The 20,383-nt window shown below is 42.4% G+C and overlaps 1 protein-coding gene across 2 annotated transcripts in view; it reads right to left on the minus strand.

The window, feature by feature from the left end:
• Positions 1–20,383, minus strand: part of tpst1 (tyrosylprotein sulfotransferase 1) — a 51,081-nt gene that overhangs the window by 22,903 nt on the left and 7,795 nt on the right. For both annotated transcript variants that reach the window (XM_080428396.1, XM_080428395.1), the window contains exons 2-3: positions 15,118–16,168; positions 40–238 (exon numbers count right to left, since the gene is read on the minus strand). In XM_080428396.1, the coding sequence (XP_080284522.1) occupies positions 40–238; positions 15,118–15,974 (1,056 nt within the window). In that variant the 5' untranslated portion in view covers positions 15,975–16,168. The remainder of the gene's footprint in view (positions 1–39; positions 239–15,117; positions 16,169–20,383) is intronic.

The raw sequence follows: 20,383 nt of genomic DNA on the forward strand, positions 1-20,383 counted from the left end.
AGTGTGTGTGTGACTGTGGCAGAGGCCTTTAACACTCACCCGTCGGGTATTGTCCAGGACTTTAGGGTCTGGTCTGCCATAGTTAGGGGGGTTGGCGTGGGGGTCGTAGCCCAGCCTGGACAGCATTGGGGCGATGACAGGCATGTCCCTCAACACATCAGCAGGGATCTTACCCACCCACTTGGATAAGGCCTCCACGTTGACTGGCTTGATGACCTGGTCTGTGGACCGCTCCACCCTGTCAGAAGAAAACGGATACGGTAGCATTAGAAATCTTCATTTAGCGTCTGAGCGGAGGATCTACTTCAAAGGTATGCATGTTTTAGCATAATTAGCAGAAATCTATCTTTATTTGTCATTGTGTAGTTTGTGTAGGCAGCCTGTTTCCCCGTTGTTTATTTAGCAAACATCCTCATTATTAGCATCTGAAAGACGTGTTTCCACCACGTTGTTAGCATCGTTAGCACAGCTGGTACTGGTTCCTAATGATTCTTCACGCTACACTTCTAATTGGCAGTAATTGGATCATGAGACAGTTAAAAGATGGCCTCTCAGCAGCTAGAAAAAGGCTCAACAGTTAACTTTATTAATTCTATAGTTTTGTTCAAGGCATTGCACTTTAATTATGAAATGAATCAATGTCAAGAATCTCGGTGATGGGGAAGTGCATCCTTGTATGTTCAAAACAGTTACTTCTCAGGAAATGTAAAACAAAATAACCTGTGTAATGTAGTCATTATTCAGTCACAAGCTATTGTTGATACAGTATTTTTCATTGGTTAATATTTATAAAACCCACAGACGAACTTAACCACTTTCAACCTGGCATTCCTATTTTGAGCATGTCATTATAGGTACAAATCTTCAAAAATAACCTATCCGAGGCTAAGTCTCTTCTTAAGACTCATTTCTTTTCAATGGCCTTTGATCACACCTGAGGTTATTGTACTTATTTCACTTCAATTGTGTTTTTGATGCTATGCTATGTGGGTGGACATGCATAATGTTTTTGTTGATGCTTTGATTTTACTGTGTACAGCACTTTGGTCAATCTCGATTGTTTTAAATGTGCTCTATAAATAAAGCTCGATTTGATTTGATCTACAAGCTCACGTTTTGTGATGCCTTCTGAGCTTGTAGATTGGCTATATTCGCACAACACTGTCATACACTGAAGTATAAAATAGGGCGTTCATTTATGAAAACAAAAAGATGATACAAGGTTTCTGCCCAATAGTGACGATACTCTCAACTAAGTACCCAGAGATCCCTCTCCAGGAAGTTGAAGTGAGAACCTTGTGGTGCCTTTGTTTCTGGAGGATTTCAGGTTTCAGGGCTAAGAATTCCTTCCTTTTATACATCTAGTTGATTTAAAATGAATAATATTCCACCTATGGCCTTTACCCCCAAAAGCTAAGGGTTGCAGAGCGATATGAAAAATGGATCAAGCATTATCTCACACACCCAGATTAATTATTCATCATGTGGAAATGAAATATTCAATAAGCAGCTGGGTCAAACATTCTGCACTATAGGTTTTGTTTCCTGGACTGACTACCGTTTACGAGTCATGTTTTCTTATGTTATAGGACAGGCACAGATCATTAATCACATTGCAATCGTGTATACATTTTATGAATCCCAAATCTACAGCAAGCAGTCTACAACAGCCTCCCTCTTTGTGATTTGCACAAGAGCAAGTCCATATGGTGAACATAAGACCATTATCAGTATTCATTCAGTTCAATATATGGTCGTGTGTGTGTGTGTGTGTGTGTGTGTGTGTGTGTGTGTGTGTGTGTGTGTGTGTGTGTGTGTGTGTGTGTGTGTGTGAAAAGACACAAATATTGAAATATTTAATACTAGCATGACTCATGATGGGAAGGTGCCATTAGTCTGACAGTCCATTGTTCCGAATTACAGTTGGTCCGACGGCCCCATCACGACGAAGCAAAGCCTAATCCTAAACTCACACTAACCTAACATTTGTCGGAATATTGGGATGTAAAAATAATGCACTCTAATGCCGGGACTAATGGGCAGCCATCTATATGGGAATGACAGAAATGTTTGTTCTTAGAAATTCATGTTTTGCAGTAAGGACTGAGGTCGGTGTGATGATGTCACCTGAATCCCAGGTTTTTATTGTTCTTAATGTAATCTGGCGTTTGTTTGGGTGCCCCCGAGCTAAGAATACTTTTCATGTAGTTAGCTGCCAACCATTGCACACATTGTCTATGTACTTTGCATTGATGCCAACAAAGGGGTCAGAGACTTTACTTAACACGCATACATGCAAGGCAGGCACTCACTCACGCACGCACAAGCAATACTAATGGAAAAACAACATACATTCATTCTTGCCCACGGCAGATTTTATTGAGTACTCGTTGCCATTTGCTGAAATAAAAGCCTCTTGTGTTATATGGGAACCAATATAACACAAGAATGCCCTTGGCTTAGCGTCACATTCAGGTTCTCTCCACACAGTCTCTATCTGCACTCCCAAGTATCTCCATCCATGTAGTCTACTCCCTTGCATACCTCAATATGGCAATTCACTTTCCCCTAATCCATTTACTTTGCAATTGAATCTTTACACAGTACGGGTATACTCCTGCATGATTAATAGACCGGGCTGGTTTTGTCATCTCTGGAGGACAGAGGAGGCTGTTACTGAGAGACGGGCCGCGGTCCAAACATGCACTTGCAGACAAATGGGGAGGGAATCACTTTAGGTAACTCCACATAGAGCCAAGAGGCTGCTAAGTGTTGACGTGGAACATAAACTGATATAGACAGGGCTCGGTGGACGCGCCTCGCCGCTCTGCTACGTGGGGTGAGAGTGATCCAATGGTTGACACAATATCAACAGCAGCAGCCTGACAAATAAACATAGAAATCTGTCTCCCAGAAAAACAACACTGACCCATTCACTCATCAGCATCTCCAACGTCAACAGTCCTTTTCTAATTGTTTCCACCAAAAGGGCAAACACAAAGTGTTTAATAATATAAAATATGTTAAGATGAACCTTTACTGTTCCTTGGAGGGAAATTCAGGTGTCATAGCAGCAACAGCAGTGAGAGTCGAACACAGTAAAGGTTCAGGTTAGAGTAGGAATCAGGAACCAAACCAAGGTAAATGATAATGAAAATAAATACAATCCTGAGCTACTGGCCCTAGATCTCTGCATTGGATCTTGGAATGAACAGTGACTGTCTGTTGGAATGTACAGCGACAGTCTTGGATAGGTGGATATGTATGCACTGTCTACGAATGAATACATGTAAAGTCAAACAGTGGTCCGGGGACCACCAGTGGTCCTTGAGGAGGTTCCAGGTGGTCCCCAGCTAAATGGAGTTGGTAACCAAATGGACCTTTATTAGATCTTTAACTCTTGGTAGTGTAAAATGAAACCGTCCATTTGGTTTCATTTTATGCTTAGAGAGTGTACTGAAAAAGTAGTTTTCTGAAAACCGTATGTTGCTATGTGGTTTAGTCAGTGTTTCTCAAACTTTTTCATGTCAAGGACCACCCAAAAATATTTTGTTCCAGGGACCCTCCAGGAAGCAAAGATTTGAGTTACAAATGTTCGCTTTAAAAAATACATAAATTCAAAGATTTGCACACATTTTCATGATAAAAAAAAAATGGCAGATCTACAAGCTCATAGCGCGGCACTCTGTGCCACGCTATAAGCTTGTATATCTGCCATTTTTGAATAGCCAAAGTAAAAAATAATGGATATAGCTAAAATCTAAAATGACACAGATGCGTTGCCGGATTGAATAGGTTAATTGTCAAAGTTGGCAATATACATCCTAGCGTCCATGTGCAACTGTCTGTAGTCCAGTGAGTCAGTAACAGTCAGTGAGTCAGTAACAGTACAGGTCTTAAAGTTCTCATATGGATTATCAAGCTGATGGCTCCTGGCGCAAAGGACTGACCAGGGCGCTTTGTGGTGAGCAAATGAGCTTATGCTAATCGCTATGAATATTTAAGAGATCATCAACACGCCTAAGGTTGGTATTTGCATGCATTGCATATATTAAAGTTAATATGCTTTTAACCTCAGTGTCCTGGAGGAACAGCAAGGAAAAGAGGTCGATCAGTACACCCTTACACATCAACTTTTGCAATAAAAATGTAATAAAAACCCACGTTGACAAGAGTGGTTTGGAACCAGAGAAATGATGGAACTTGTGGGAGAGAAATAAAAGTACAATGACCCTGATGGGTTTCTCTATAATGAAGATGTCAAAGTTAAGATAAGCATTGAATGACGACAGACCAGATGTTGAATTAATAAACATGATAAAAATAAAATAAAAAGGCAAAGATAAGTGATATAACTTGAGGAACCGAATAGAACAGGGCGCCACTCCTCCATTGAACTCAAAAGACGCGGCCGTTCTGTTCTATTTTGTCACCCCATTACTTTAAATGGTGTCCACACACACACACACACACACACACACACACACACACACACACACACACACACACACACACACACACACACACACACACACACACACACACACACACACACACACACACACACACACACACACACACACACACACACACACACACACACACACACACACACACACACACACACCCCCCCCCCCTCATCCGGTGGGGGTCCCCGAGTTAGGGACACTTTTGTCACATAACCAAGAGGAGCTGGGGATCGAACCAGGAACCGTCCAGTTCCCAAATGGTCACTCTATCCCAGAGCCACTGCCACACCAGCACCAACTGCAAATTACAGACGCTCTCTGGTTTCTAGCTCTTCATGCTCCTAAAAATGGTTTAAATACTTAAATACCATCTCAGGCCATTATAATAACATAGATCCTAAATCTGAGTAGTATTTTTAAAGTGTGTTTGGAGTTAGATAAACCACCAACGCCAGAGACAGACCTCTGGAACACAAATAAAAGGAGGCATACAATAGATGGACATGAATATTAAAATGTCCTCATGCAAAAAAAAGATTGCACCACCCACACAACCAGTGCAGGCATTAACCCTTTAAAAGGAGAAATCCGGACATTTTAAGTGTTATCTTTGATGTGTCGTTACTCACTCACCGAGGTAGGAAGTGGCGTTGAGTTTTTCCAGCGATTCCCCTGTCTGTGAGTCTGGTCGACCCCCACCATTGGCATAGTGGTCTCGCGAGACGCGAGATTTCACGCGAGAGGAAAACATTCACGTCGCTGACCATGAACGCCAGCTCGTGAGTGATAAACAGTGCATGTGAAAGTATCAGGAGACACCATGAGGAGGATTTGTGGGAAAAAAAAGAAGTTTGGAGCTGTGGAATTAGGCGATTTTCACTTAGCCACGCGCCTCCCACTATGCCAATGGTGGGGGTCGACCAGACTCACAGACAGGGGAATCGCTGGAAAAACTCAACGCCACTTCCTACCTCGGTGAGTGAGTAACGACACATCAAAGATAACACTTAAAATGTCCGGATTTCTCCTTTAAGACCTGGAACGCATCTGTCATTTTTAGATTTCTTTGGGCTATTCAATTCATAGTGCGGCACCGAGCTTGTAGATCTGCAATTTTTTGAAAAATCGTGAACATTTGTGCAAATCTTTGATTATATATATTTTTAAATACTTTTTTTTTAACTCAAATCTTTGTTTCTGGGGGGTCCCTCTGGAACAACATATTTTGAGATGGGGGTCCGCGGTCAAATATATAATTTTGGGGTCCTTGACATGAAAAAGTTTGAAAACCACTGATACTGGGATTTTTGTTAGGATTTAGAAGACATTTGTAGAAGCAAAGATTTGAGTTAAAATTGTTTGCTTTAAAAATTGCTTTTTAAAAATTCCATGATTTAAAAAAAAAAAAATAGCAGATCTACAAGCTCGTAGCGCAGCACTCGGTGCCGCGCTACGAGCTAAGCTTGTAGTAGATCTGCTATTTTTTAATAGCCAAAGAAATCTAAAAATGACATATGCGTTCCAGGTCTTAATGGGTTAATGTAGGGCTGGGCAAAGTGAAAATATATCAAAACCCATATTTAGAACAAATCTTGCTCATGGAGGTTAATCGATAAATGGAGATCATTGGAATGTTTTTCTTCACCCAGTATTATATTTTATTGTACAATGGTGGCATACAAACATTTTGAAAATTGATGATCAACAAGTTCACAACGCATCACATTGCCACGTGTTTTTGTGAGCTTGAAGATCTGCCATTTGCACTATATAGATTTTCAAAAATAACCAGTCATTAACCTTAATCGAGGTAAAAGTTTTAAATAATTGTGATTTTGATATGAAGTCATATTGCCCGGTCCTACAAAAATGTCTGCTGGGGACGTTTCTACTAGTTTTGTATTAGCTTTGTAAGTGTAGAAAAACAATAACACCAAGATTAAAAAGTTTAAAAGCAAGCGCGTAGGCAAAAAAACAGACGATATCACCAATAAAAGATAAGCATGCACACTGCCACTTGCATGGTCAAGAGTAAAGTGTTTAATGTAAAGCAACGTTTCGGTCGTGTAGACCTTCCTCAGGCATGATACAAACAAGCCGACATTGTCACTGAATACATCCAGATTATTAGCTTTGTATAAAATGAGACAAACCCCTCTCCACAGGTCACATGACCACTTCCCTTCTTCAGGCCTGCGCTCTTAATGGCCTCTGGCCTCTCAATTATTCATGGCAGGGCCTGATGCTCTTCTCTTCTATCTGAGGTGGTGTTCTATATCGCAGAGGGCTGATAAGACATTAAGACCACCAGCAGCACAGTTATGGGAGGAGGAAATAGTGCAGGTCTCTCAACTAGTCAAGCCCTCCACTAAAATCAAGTAATTGTTGTTAATGGTAAGAGGAGGTCTCGTTCCGGAGGGGGGGGGGGGGGGGGGCTGGCTGCCCGCTGATTGGGAGTGCTGGGCAGATAGGGACCTGCACACCACAGGGTGGTGGAGGGAGAGTGGGGTGGTTTTAGTGGGCACTCTTATGCCAGGTGCCATGGGACTTGGATTTAATGCAATATGAGTGAAGTACGGTACTTGAGGGAGGGTGGGGCTCCAGTGTTTGCAATGGTAAAATGCACCCAGGCTGCCCTGAAGGCCTTGTGCAGCAGCCCTCCTCATACATAAAATCACATCAGTAGCCATTTAGAGATGAGGTATGCTGGCGCGTCTCTCCCTCAAGGCTCCTCTGACTAATGACCAGACTGACAGAGTGCCATGATAAGGAACTGGACTTGTTTTAAAGTCAGCCTTGATGTAAGAGGAAAAAAAGCCAGATTCCCCACATGGTATTTAGTTTTACAAAATTTCAGTCCCGATTTAAAAAATAATCTGGATTGATTCTACATTTTTGTGTTTGATTTATGACTATGTTTTGTTAGGCTAAATGAACACAGAGAGCAAAGACCTTGGATGTGCTTGGCCAGTAAAGCGGATTCCGATTCTGAAAACACATGATAACACTGAGCCTTGGTTTTATCTGTTCTGTGTGTAAACAAAACACAGACGGGATGTCTAGCCTAAACCTGGATGCAGACTGGGATGTGAACAGTCTCTCTGTGTCTCTACGTTTAGAAATTCTGCACAAGAAAACATTTTCAAGAGCTGAGCTGGAAGTGTCAGACCTGATCATGCCTGCTGTTGGATAACCCCACTTTGTCAGAACAATATACAGAGGCATGGCTCTCTGTGACTTCATATCTTGAAGGCATAGACAATGCAATACTGTAGACATTTTGTATTATTATTAATTCTTTAGCGTTTTTTTAGGATGGTAATGCCGGTCTGTCCGTCCAGCCAACACTTTAGTCTCAAACAAGATATCTCTGGCCGGATTGCCATGAAAATTTATTTATCAAATTACATTTAATTTTTCCGAAATATGGTTGCATTTTTACTATGAATAAAAGCATCAACCTGAATACCGCAGCATTACTAAATGAATAGTTTAGTATGTGAAATATTTTAGACCCATTTTAGCATCCTTTATTTGTCACACACCCTGTGTGTAAGGACCTTTAGTCTTTTTTTTTTACTTCAGATACTTGACAGCCGTTCACAAATCAAAATGAATACACCATTATGTACTGTATCAATGACTTTTGAATGTCTCCCTCAATGTTTGATACAAGAGGTTATATTTGGTTGTAACTTGTGTGTAAAGTGAAATAATGATTCCAATAAAAATCACTTTAAAAAAATATATTTGTTCTTATAGTATGATTCGAATATGAATTGTCATCCAAATTATTGCTTTATTTAGCTTCAAGGTCATACAAACTATGGAATGTTTAGAAAAATGGTCAGGCTAAACATGCCAGACCACCAGTATGGACTTTTAAGTGGGATGTAACCACATTAGCCCTGGCATCCCTATTCTGGGCATATCATAATAGAACATTAGGCGAAAATAGCAGAGCTGCTACAAGCTCACAGCGCAGTGTGTTGTGAACTTGTAGATCAACTATTTTCAGCAAATTGATTTGGTGTTGAGGGACAAAAGGAAGGGACCAAGTACACACCCTTACGGGGGTCAACGAAGTATATAGGGTTTAAGTGGTTTAACTTTCTCCAAGCCCAACTGTAGTGTACAGACATGGAGAACTCGTGTTTCCAGTTCCTGGTTTAGGCTCTGCCTAAAGGGCTCTGATTAAGATCCCTGTTTATTAATATGTTATGGAACTCAATGTGCTTGTAGGGTGATGTGTGTGGTCAGATATGCCTGGAACCATGCCTTGTCACTTCTCCACTGTGTTTCTTCTCATCTTTCCTTCTTTCTCTCAGCCTCTTCTCTTTCCACTTCCGAAACGCAAGACCGTCGGTCATGGCAACATATCATATACCATACCAGTGCCAATACATGTCCTTGTCTATTTAGCTATATATTGTAGATAAACAGGTTCGATATCTTGGTGTCACGGTTCTATACTTTTTCGATACCAAACCCCCTCCCTGAAATGTCCTTTAATTTAATTGTATCTCATTTGTAATTTATTAAAACATACATATTTTTCGTTTTAACTTTGAACAATATCCAACTTCTAGGGCAGCGGTTCTCAAAGTGCGGTCCGCGGACCTTTGAGGGGGTTCCAAGGGGTCCCCGGCAAAATGAGTTAATATAGCATCAAAATCTGTTTAACCACTTTAACCCTTATATCGGCTATTTGAAAATCTAACAAATGTGGACTTTTTCGTTGCACATTACGTTCAAAGTGGGTTTTAAAAAAGCACTGTAGAAGCCATTAAACTGTTCACCATTCAGGACGTTGAGATAAGAAAAACAAGCGCGCCTCTTCCCCAACACTCCACTGAACATGGAGTGGTGTTGTTGTGAATGGGTATGGTGCACCAGGTTACATAAAAATAAAATAAACATATTCCGGTTCATTGCCATATTCGGTACACCCTGTCGGCTCCAATCAAGGAAGGGGTTCAAGTGGTTAAAAGGACAATTTTGTGATGTTGTGGCAAATCTCAAGGGCCCTTGCAGTTCAAGCTCTCCAGTGTTCTAGCACCATGGCTGAAGAGCTCTCAAGTGTCTCCACAGCATCTGGACATGAAGGACATGGCTGGCAGCATCTCAATGTGATCATTGAGGTTCTTCATTTGGTTTCATAGTTTTAACCTTTTTCTCCCCTCAGCATTTTTTTAATTAAATTAGTAGTATTCCAGTTATATTTATGTTAGAGCTGGGCGATATTGCAATTTAGGCATTTAGCAGATGTTCTTATCCAGAGTAAATAAATAACATTCTTAGAATTTGTGATAAATCAAAAAACGAATCTAAATAACAAAACATATGAACAAGAAACCAACATACTGTAGATCCGATATATCAATATAATATAAACATTGTGTGATGAGATTAGATAATGTCCGGATTTTGGTTATTATATCGTGATAAAGTGAAGTCTGTAGGCTGTTCTAGCTGAGTGAAACAGTAACCCTACAAACAATAAAGAAACCTTGAACCTTGGAAATATTGTGAAATTATTGCTAGAGGTCCGTCAAATATATTGTTGATATTTGATGTTGTCAACATGAATTTATGAATTACATATTTTTTTAAAGAAATCCTGTGCACATTTCAGGCACCATGTAAACAATTAATCTGATAAAAAAGCAGCACCTCTTTCCACATAAATACCCTGACAGTAATCCTGATGCTTATTAGTGTGATTACACTATTGGCATCACGGCCTCAGTCGATACAGAGCAGACAAGGAAGCTAGACAGCTACCGTAAACAGTAGGGGATAAGAATGAAAGATGAGGTAGAGAGAAACAGGGGGAAAAAATCTATGTCACGCACACACGCGCACAGACACACACGCACACACACACACACTCTCATCCCTTCCCATGATGAAGAAAAATAAAACAAATTTAAAAAAAAAACTTGCCAATTAATGAGGAAGTGAGTTGCTGTGTGATGTCCCGTTGTGTGGTGGAAGCTGCAGACTGGTTGGCTGCTCTACTGATGACTTCCTATTGTTTATATCATTAGCGCAATGAACCAGTCATTGCCAATTATTTACCCCAATCACTCTTCATCAGACTCTCAACCCAGCATCTCTGTGGTAACAATGTGACTGTTTGGTGGAACTAGCAAACAACATTTGCAAGATGGGAGGTATATGGATCTATAAATTGCAGACATTTGTGTCCGTCTGGCTGCAGGTCTGTGGAGGACGCACCAAATCTCTGGTGCCAGTTTGTTACTGTGGATACGGGTATCTCACTGGGTAGTCTAACAACGGGTACAGCGAGTACTCTGACAACGAGTCTTGCATAATCAGCAGGGTCATGCGTTCCCAACTTGTGTGGTCCCCGAGTAGGCTCTATGTCAGTTTTATAAATGGTATGATAAATTCTGGATTGACAATGCTTAAACATCACCCCTCTGTCTTTGATAAATTATACAATTTAAGTCAGGCTCCTGTAAATAAAAAAGGCATAAAAAAAAGATGAACTGTATAATTAAGGATTATTTTATTTTCCTTGTGGGTGTTATAAAGTCTATAAACTACGTAGGCCTACTGATAAATGTACGATGATGCAGCTTTCAATTAGAATCATTATGTTGGATGCAGCTGTTGTCAACTCAGCCAACTGATGACTAATAATTACCAGCACGTAGAGTGGCTGAATATGCCAGGTTTTTGTCTCCAGAAGATGTTAAGATGAGATTTGACAAACAGTTATAAAAGAGTAGAGTAATATGTTGTGTGGTAATCATGAAGCTGTACGTTTATATAGTTTAGTATTACATCAGCTCGGTTGTGACCAGAGAAACTTGCTCAACCAGATTAGAGGACTAAGCTCATTTCCAAACACAAGGGCCATACATACAGTAAGGGGTGATATCACACAGGTTTACAAGATACAGCAGTGTGTCTGGCTCTGACTTGCCCTGCCTAATACATTGTCTGATCCTCTTCCCCAGCTATTCCCATGACTTCATCTGCAGTGGAAGCAGAACCAGGTCCAAGGCTTGGCATCGGTTTCCAGGTCATAGGTCAATTTTAGTTTTTTTCTTTTTCAGTTATAAGGCTCTTCTCAATCGGTTTAAAATGTTCAACAATGGCTACTCTCAAAAGTCCTATTGGTTTGTTAGTTTTTCCTGCTCACAGAGCATGCTGTGTGACCCCATCTCATTTTAACTCGTGTCTAGAACAAAGACAAATCTCTCTGTGCTTTTTGACATTTAACAGAACAAAGAGTTCACAGACAACATTCTAAGGAGAGCCGAAAGACACAACTTTGTCAAAACATTTCGAAATATTTTTTAAATAACAGAAATCTGGCAGATCTGCAACAGATCTGCAACACAACACGCCTTCAGCTAGTAAATCTACATTTTTTTGCCATTTGTCGTACGATAATGTATACAACAGTTGTAAGTGGTTAACTCATGTCTAGAACAAAGACAAATCTTTCTGCTTTTTGACATTTAACAGAGCAAAGAGGTCCTTCTGCTGAAGTCACAGAGAACTTTCTAAGGAGAGTCAAAAGACCCAACACAAGGAGGAATAACGGAACGAAAGGAGAAAAGGAAAAGGAAAAGTGTCTCCAATTAACACATTCTACCAGAAGAAGTCAATTCCTCAGCACTTTCACGTTGTGAAAGAAGTTTAGGGAGCAGATTGAAAAGGGAAATGTGCTCAATGGGTGCTCGTAAGCTTTTTATTAAAAGCCATGAGCCGACAATAACATCTGAGCCAAATGTCTACATGGAGTGGGCTTCAGCGCTACGTGGCGGGAAGCATGGGGGGTTGATTTGAAGGCAAAGAAATGGGGGTGCACCCCTTGGTTTCCTCAACAACTTCTTCTAGGGACGGACTTCCTAAGTTACAGGACCCAAAACAACTGTGACAGGAGCCAAGGCCATTAAGAGAGAGAGGGGGGGGGGTAGTGTGATTTAGATTTATTTCGTTGTGTTACTCTCAGGAGACTAATGAGTGCATTCCTCAACCACATGTGGCACTGGGATTTAATTCCTAGATCGTGAGTAATGACAGAACATTGTATGTTTCGTGTATATTTTGAGGTTTGAAAACCCCCCCGGCTCGATCTGCCACCATGTAAATTGTTTAAGTGCAGCTACATATTTTTTTCCCTCCCATGCCATCAGCGTATTCTTCATTCCTCATCCCTCTAGGCACCCAGGCTGCGAGCCAGGCAGAAGTGGGCAAGCCCAGGCTCATTTTTATAGCGCTGGGAATGTGATGTCACTCGACCTGTTCGCCGTGCTTATCTTGCGTGCGTGGTACGGACCAAAATTCCTAATAAACACCTAATATTAATGCAACCCCAATTACCTAAAGCAATGAGCCATTTAGCATATAGGCCACAGCGTTGCAGAGGTGGTATCTCATGAAAAGGAAGTCTCCATGGGAGTCATTGCCTGTTCTCATTATCAGGGTCAACATGAATACATTCATCACCGTTCATGGCAGCAGAGGACTTCCAAGAACCAAGGCAAAGGAACCTGCTGCATTCTTGTGTGGAAAATGGCAGGTAACCTTCACTGAACATCAGCAGAATGACACTGCTAGGCCCAGTGACGCATGGTGTGTTAGTGTGTTCTCAGTAAATGGGGATGAAACCGTGGGGAGATTTTTATGGCAGGGCTAGAGGGCTGTCACTATCATGAAACTTGACTTGACTTTACTACAATTAATGGTCTCACAATTAATTGCGATTAATGAGTTAATTGTGTTTTTGGCATTGAACATTGGGACCCCTGCCGCTCCAGTAGGAGCGGGAATAAAAATGACATGTCTGTTTGGCTTTTAGGCTTCATACACAAAAGTTGCACAGGGCAGATTATTATATGACAAATAAAGAAATGTCACATGTGACATATTTAATAACTTTATACTTTCATTTTCTTTTATACAGTGGGAATAGCAGATATACAAGCTCACAACGCTGCGATGCGTTGTGAGCTTGTACATGTGCCATTTATGCTATTAAAAAAAAAGAAAAACTATAAGACCACCAGCCTATGGTTTCATAGGTTAAGCTTAACTAAGCAATGATCTGTGAACAAACAATGTGACACAGCTTGACGCAGTGATGCATGGCGTGTCCTCGTCATTAAGGTACCCACTTTTCAGTAGAGGCTGCAACTGATGGCATTAAAAAAATCATAGAATATTATCTATCGACCCACCGATCGTGGTAAAAGACGCAGTGGGGTCTTGTACACTCTGAGAAAAAAATTTGGCGAGCCGCAATGGTCCATTCCATATATATGGGCAGTAGTGCTGCACAATTAATCGAAAAAAGATCGTGATCTCGATTCAGATCTCGATTTTAAATTATGACGATTTTTTTTTTCAATTAAATTTTTATTTTTATTTATATTTTCAAGAGAATTGTGTGAGAATCGTGTGAGAATCTCAATTCTTATGGAGGAAAATCGTGATTCACATTTGAGCAAGAATCGTGCAGCACTAATGGGCAGTTGAATGGGGAGTGGTTTTCACAGCAAACGAAAGCAGAGAAAAAGGCGTTTTATTTATTTTTCCAAAAAGGAAGTAAATGTTCTGGTTTTTTTTGTGATCACATGGTTTTTGCTGCCTCTGTGCCTCTGAAAGACTCAGATGGTGATCGCTGGTTTGAGAACAGCGCCATCTGGTGGATAAACTGAAAACACCAAAACACGTCAATGGCACCCAGAGCCATTGGGAAAAAACATGTCAAACAAGTCCATGGCACTGGATGAGTTAAAGTGGCACAGAGGTCACTGACCCCTGGTTTACAGGGCTGTTTTCTGAAATGTGTAAACTCATTTATAAGATGGTGGATCAAGATATTAAATAATAGCTTAATACGAAAAATCTATGCACTAGTGATTCTCTCAAAAATCTAAACTTTATGAATAGTTTGTCTCAGCTTATTTTGTCTCTTGATTGTGTAACATTTGATTTGATGTCTAGCTAATAGCTATGCCTGAATTTTTCACAGTCACAGGATTTAACTTTCTGGGATTAAGAAATGATGTGAAATCTGTTCTGGGGAGAAACTTTTTTCCTTGTCACTTGACTTAGCAACTAACTATCTGCATCTGGAAACAGTGTTTTTACTCATACAAATGATGTGTAGCCTGCGAGCTAGTTCAGGCAGATACGTACACTCGAGAGGTTTACACTCATGTGCAGCTCTATGTGGGAGATGTACTGTATGTGACGTGTCAAGCAGCTGATCAATTGGCGGTCTACTTAAGCACACCTGATTCATTGCACTTCCTCCTGTTGTCAGTGTTGCCACTGATGTTGTATGTGTTTTGTCTGCTCCCACCACCACCCCAGCAGGCTCTGCTTCCCCTAGCAGTTCTGTTTCCCCTGGGGGTTTGTTATAGATATATATCTCCCTGCTCTTAAATGGCTGTCTGCTAATGTGCTGAGCAGGGAGAAATGTATAGCAGAGCCTGAATGCCAAGATCAAATATAATATTCACACTTTTTCACTCATTTACATTTTATAAATAAAATGTTCTCAAGCTATTATTGGTCTCAATCTATTAGTGAGTTATCCGACTTTCTTTAAAAACATAATATCAGGACTTCATGGTTGGGATTTGTCAGCATTACTTACTTGGAAAGAGATACTCCTCCCGCTTTTCCGATAAGCTCTTCGTGGTGGAGCACGGCATCATTCCAAGGAATGTCAAGGAAGTTCAGCAGCGTCCTCATCCACTTCTCGGGATGCAGGACAAGCTGTTCGTAGTGCATGGGCAGGCACTTATCTGCTGCCTCCAGGCACTGAGTGTACATGGTCTCTATGGCCCGATTCCACTTGGTCAGACAATCCCGGTAGCTGCCCAGGTCGAAGCCAGCGATGGTCACCTTCCGGGAGATCATAGAGTGGACCGAGGCACGTCCGTCACGGATCATGAGCACAAACTTGGCACTGGGGAATATCTTGGCCAGGTAGGACAGTGACTTGAGCGCGAAGGGGTCCTTGTTGCAGAGGAAGTTAGCGGGCTCACCGTGTTTGACGATGATCTCCAACAGGAAGGCCTGCATGGCGGCATCCAGAACCTCGTCCGTCACGCCGGCCTCATCCAGGCGCATCTTCTCCCTGCCCGAGCGGCTCCACATCTGTTTCATGGCCAGGATGCGCGGGATGACGCGTGTCTCCTCGCCACAGCGGACCTCCGGGTGGGCGTCCATCATGGCGCGCATCAGCGTGGTCCCACTGCGGGGAACACCCCCAATGAAGATGAGCGGCATGTCCTTGTTGTAAATGAAAGGGGTGCTGAGGTTCTGGCCTGTTCGCAGGGTGGTCCGCATGCTGCCTCCGAGTGCCGACAGTTGAAGCACACCTCCGGGGTGGCTGCGCTCTTCGATGCGATGGTGGCACTCCATGGCATGACGGCCTAGGTAGAACACAGTGACGGAACTGATGACCAGGCAAGCCACCAGAAGGTTCTGCTTCAACTTCCCGATCATTGTGCAGGCCGAAGGTGGGGCAGGCAGACGTACTAGGGGTACCAGGGGCAGTTAAGGGGAGGAGGGGGGGGTGGAGGATGGGGAGGATGGGGGAGCAATGGAGAATAACTTCCTTCAAGGTAGGCTGCTGGGGACCTGGCGGGGATTGAGTTCCCTGGTGCACAGCGGTTGCCGGGTTTCCTGCTCCATGGGGCCTGAAGGATAACACAAAACAGAGATACGTATTTAGCAATAATGTATAATAACTTGCAACATTCATGTCCCTTCTTTCTCCTGCAAAGTTAAAAGCAAAAAGTAAATGACATGACAAAAGATTTTTAAGCAGTTCTATGTAGATAAATGCCATGCCACTCTGCTGCTATTATAGTACACACACGCAAATCTACAGAGAGAGAGAGGAGTCAGATAAACCAAGTAATCAGCACATTCCCTCCTATCGGACTGGCCTTTTGATCTCAAGCCAACCAGACTTTGCAGCCCTGCAGCAGAGAAGAAAAAACGCCTTGCATCGTTGAGTTGTTGTAAAACCTCTACAGGCTCAATTATGGTCAGGGAGTCAACCCAGTCCAGACCACTTGAATGAACTCTGCCCCTGAGGGGGATTCAAAAACTAATGTGAGACACTCAGCTCACTGGATGATAAGCAGAGTGTAAGAATCACTGAAGACGCAAAGAAATCTAATGTGCAACAAGTGCAGCTCCTAGAAGTTCATTTATCCAGGCGGAGCTCTATTTCTCAACCATCCTGACAGCACATTGCTTATCTGTGACAGGAATGAGCCCTGAAGTCTTTCAGCCTCTAATTTGGCCATGGGCGAGCATACAAACGTCTGCTGAAAGCGCAGGCGGTGTACAACACACATCATAACGCACCGCAAATAAAGCCTCCACACCACAGTGCGCTTGGCTGACGGTCTCTCTGCTGCTGTTGCATCCTGCAGGGGAACCAGCGGCTGCTGGCTCAGTAGAGGCCTGTTTGTTGGGAGGTTTTTGCTGGGACAACTTTCTCTTGACCAAGTCAGTCACCCTGCTGAACACATGGTCGGGTTAGGGGAGTGTCAATGCGTGTGTGTGTGCGCGTGCGTGCGCGCGCGCGTGAGGTGGGGTTGAAGAAGGGTGAAGGAGAAGAAGGATGATGGAGTCACAGCAGGGCAGCACACAGCTGGAGTCCTCATCATGCTGCACTCATGCAAGCCGCTGCCAAGTGCCAAAAACTCTTAGTTTTAGCAGAGAAAAACTGGAGGTGTGTGTGTGTCCCACCCCAGTTTTAGCAGAGAAAAACTGGAGGTGTGTGTGTGTCCCACCCCAGTTTTAGCAGAGAAAAACTGGGGTGTGTGTGTGTCCCACCCCAGTTTTAGCAGAGAAAAACTGGGGTGTGTGTGTGTCCCACCCCAGTTTTAGCAGAGAAAAACTGGGGTGTGTGTGTGTCCCACCCCAGTTTTAGCAGAGAAAAACTGGGGTGTGTGTGTGTCCCACCCCAGTTTTAGCAGAGAAAAACTGGGGTGTGTGTGTGTCCCACCGCAGCTTTAGCAGAGAAAAACTGGGGTGTGTGTGTGTGTCCCACCGCAGTTTTAGCAGAGAAAAACTGGTGTGTGTGTGTCCCACCGCAGTTTTAGCAGAGAAAAACTGGGATGTGCCCCCCCCCTCCACCCCTTCTTCCTCACTCATGGGATGCCTACAGTAAAGGGCTGTGACTTTTGATCTGCATTAGCCTCTCTATGCACAAAAAAAAGAAAAACATTCCTAAGCTCATAATCAGGCCCCGCCTGCAGCTCAACCAGCTTGCCTGCGCTCCACAGACCTGACTGCAACGTTCAGGGTTCAAACCAGGCTCACTGCCTCTGGGACATAATGTCATATCGTTGCTGTCGGGTGTAAACCTTGTAAGTCCAAAATGGTGACTTTTCAGGAAATGGAAAAAAGAACAGGTGTTCCAGTGGATCAAATGTAGTTATTGTTTAGTCACAAACTCTTGTTAATACTTCTTATTGTTTCAATATTTATAAAACCCACAGACACACCACTTTCACTATAAAACATTTTCAAAAGTAGAAACAAATAGCCGATCTACAAGCTCACAACGCGCCGAATTCATTGCTTCACGTTGTGAGCTTGTAGATCGGCTATTTTTGTGTGATACAGTGTTTTTTGACGAATTAGCGCCGGAAGAAGAAAAAAGTTGAATTACGGAGATACAAGGTTTCTGCCCGACAAAATTCTTTCTAAACTCTTGTGTACTGTCAAATGAAGCAACATAATCACATTTACCCTGGTATTGGCCTCTTAGTTGGTATAGTTTAATTAGGTTTGATTTAAACTAGGCAGTGGAACATGTGTGTGAGCTTTGAAAATTTTACTGTGTACGTGATAACAGCGACAGGGAACCTGTTATTCTAGAAACTTGATTTTGTCTCCTGCATGTATGTGTGTGTGTGCATATGTCATTAAGAGTGCCATCACCACGTAGCTGTGTGGGAACAAAAGGAGTATGACATCATCAACGGGTCATGGTGACAGCCTCTGATGTTTGTTTGAATGACTGACGTTGTTGTTGCTTGACGTCAACTCAGCCAGGAACCCTGGCAATGGACTGCTTTACTGCGCACACACACACAAAGGAGTGCTTGAGCATGACACACACACACACACACACACACACACACACACACACACACACACACACACACACACACACACACACACACACACACACACACACACACACACACACACACACACACACACACACACACACACACACACACACACACACACACACACAGTGGTGCACACGATGATGCTAGATACAAGCTCAGCTTTCATAACAACAGTGTTGGGAAGTGTGCAGAGGAAACAAACACTCTGCCATGCCAAAACGTGAAGCCAGGACCACAAACTTGGATGTAAATGAAAAGGATTCTCTCTGACTCACTCTCTACTAGTTTAGTTTACTGCACAATATAGAGGATACAAGTACATAGTTACAGTGCAGACAGAGTCCTTATTAAACACACACACACACACACACCTCAAGAAGTTGCAGCATATTTAAAGCAACTGTTTCTTCCCGGGAGCAATGAGCCTGGGACGAACCAATATGACCAAATCTCTTGCTCACTCACTACTACCTTGTTCAGGGTTTTAGAGCTTTAATTACACACTTGTCTCCCTATTAGAGAAGACCTTATTACAGAGCAGCATCCAAGGAGCTCAGAGGATGTGTGATAAGAGAGAGAGAGTGAGAGAAAGAAAGAGAGAGAGATGGGAGGGCGGTATGTCACAAGCTTCTCAAGGTCGTCACAGAGATAGTAAGGAGGCTATGTTTAGAACAGAGATTCCCAACCTGTGGGCCGGGGCCCACTGGTCGGCCATGAGGATATTGCAAGTGAAGTGGGCCCCCAAATGATTGGAAAAACACTAAAGGTGTTAATGATAATATAACATTAATATTGAAAAGTCTTCATACACACACACACACACGTAACTTGATGTCCTGTCATGATGCACCGTAGACACCTTCACCAGTTGAAAATGCCATGCAACATTAACCCTTTAAGACCTGAAGCCGAATCCATAAAATAATGTTTTCTAAATCCCAACAGTATTCTGAAAAACGTATGTTTCTATATCAGTGGTGCTCAAACTTTTTCATGTCAAGGACCCCCAAAATGATATGTATTTGGCCACCAACCCCCATCTCAAAAAATGTTGTTCCAGGGACCCACAGAAGCAAAGATTTGAGTTAGAAATTTTCGCTTTAAAACAATATATATTCAAAGATTTGCACACATTTTCACAATAAAAAAAAAATAGCAGATCTACAAGCTCATAGCGCGGCACTCGGTGCCGCGCTATGAGCTTGTATATCTGCTATTTTTGAATAGCCAAAGTGTAAAATAATGCTTTTTAGCTCAAATCCCAAAAATGACACAGATGCGTTCCAGGTCTTAAGGGGTTAATCCGTGGTGATTAAGTTTGATTATTTTAGAATGAATGCCTGCTCCTCCAGATTATTGGGAAATTAATAAAATGGTAGCGGTCACGTATTGTAGCCAATAGCAATACAGTGACAGTGTTTTGTCCAACATGGATGTAGTTTTTCATGTCATCTCACCCACTCACATAATTCACACGAGAGAGAGAGAGTAAGAGAGAGAGAGAGAGAGTGCACATCGACCCAAGGTTGCCATAACTGTGCTTAAATAACAAAAGTCAAGTAACTATTTTTTAACAGCTTGTTTCATTCAGCCCTGTTAGCTTCTCCTAGGTCCTGCCATCACAGAGAAGAGGAATATGGAAAAATACACAATGGCTGGGGAACTGGGAGTAGGAAATTCAGTGGTGTGAGGCATTCCGATGGCATCAGAGTCGACAGCCTGAATTACAACTGTGGTTAAGCCTTGGTGAGG

Source organism: Gymnoscopelus braueri (genome assembly GCF_963280865.1).
Source record: "Gymnoscopelus braueri genome assembly, chromosome: 5".
NCBI classification, from domain to species: domain Eukaryota; kingdom Metazoa; phylum Chordata; class Actinopteri; order Myctophiformes; family Myctophidae; genus Gymnoscopelus; species Gymnoscopelus braueri.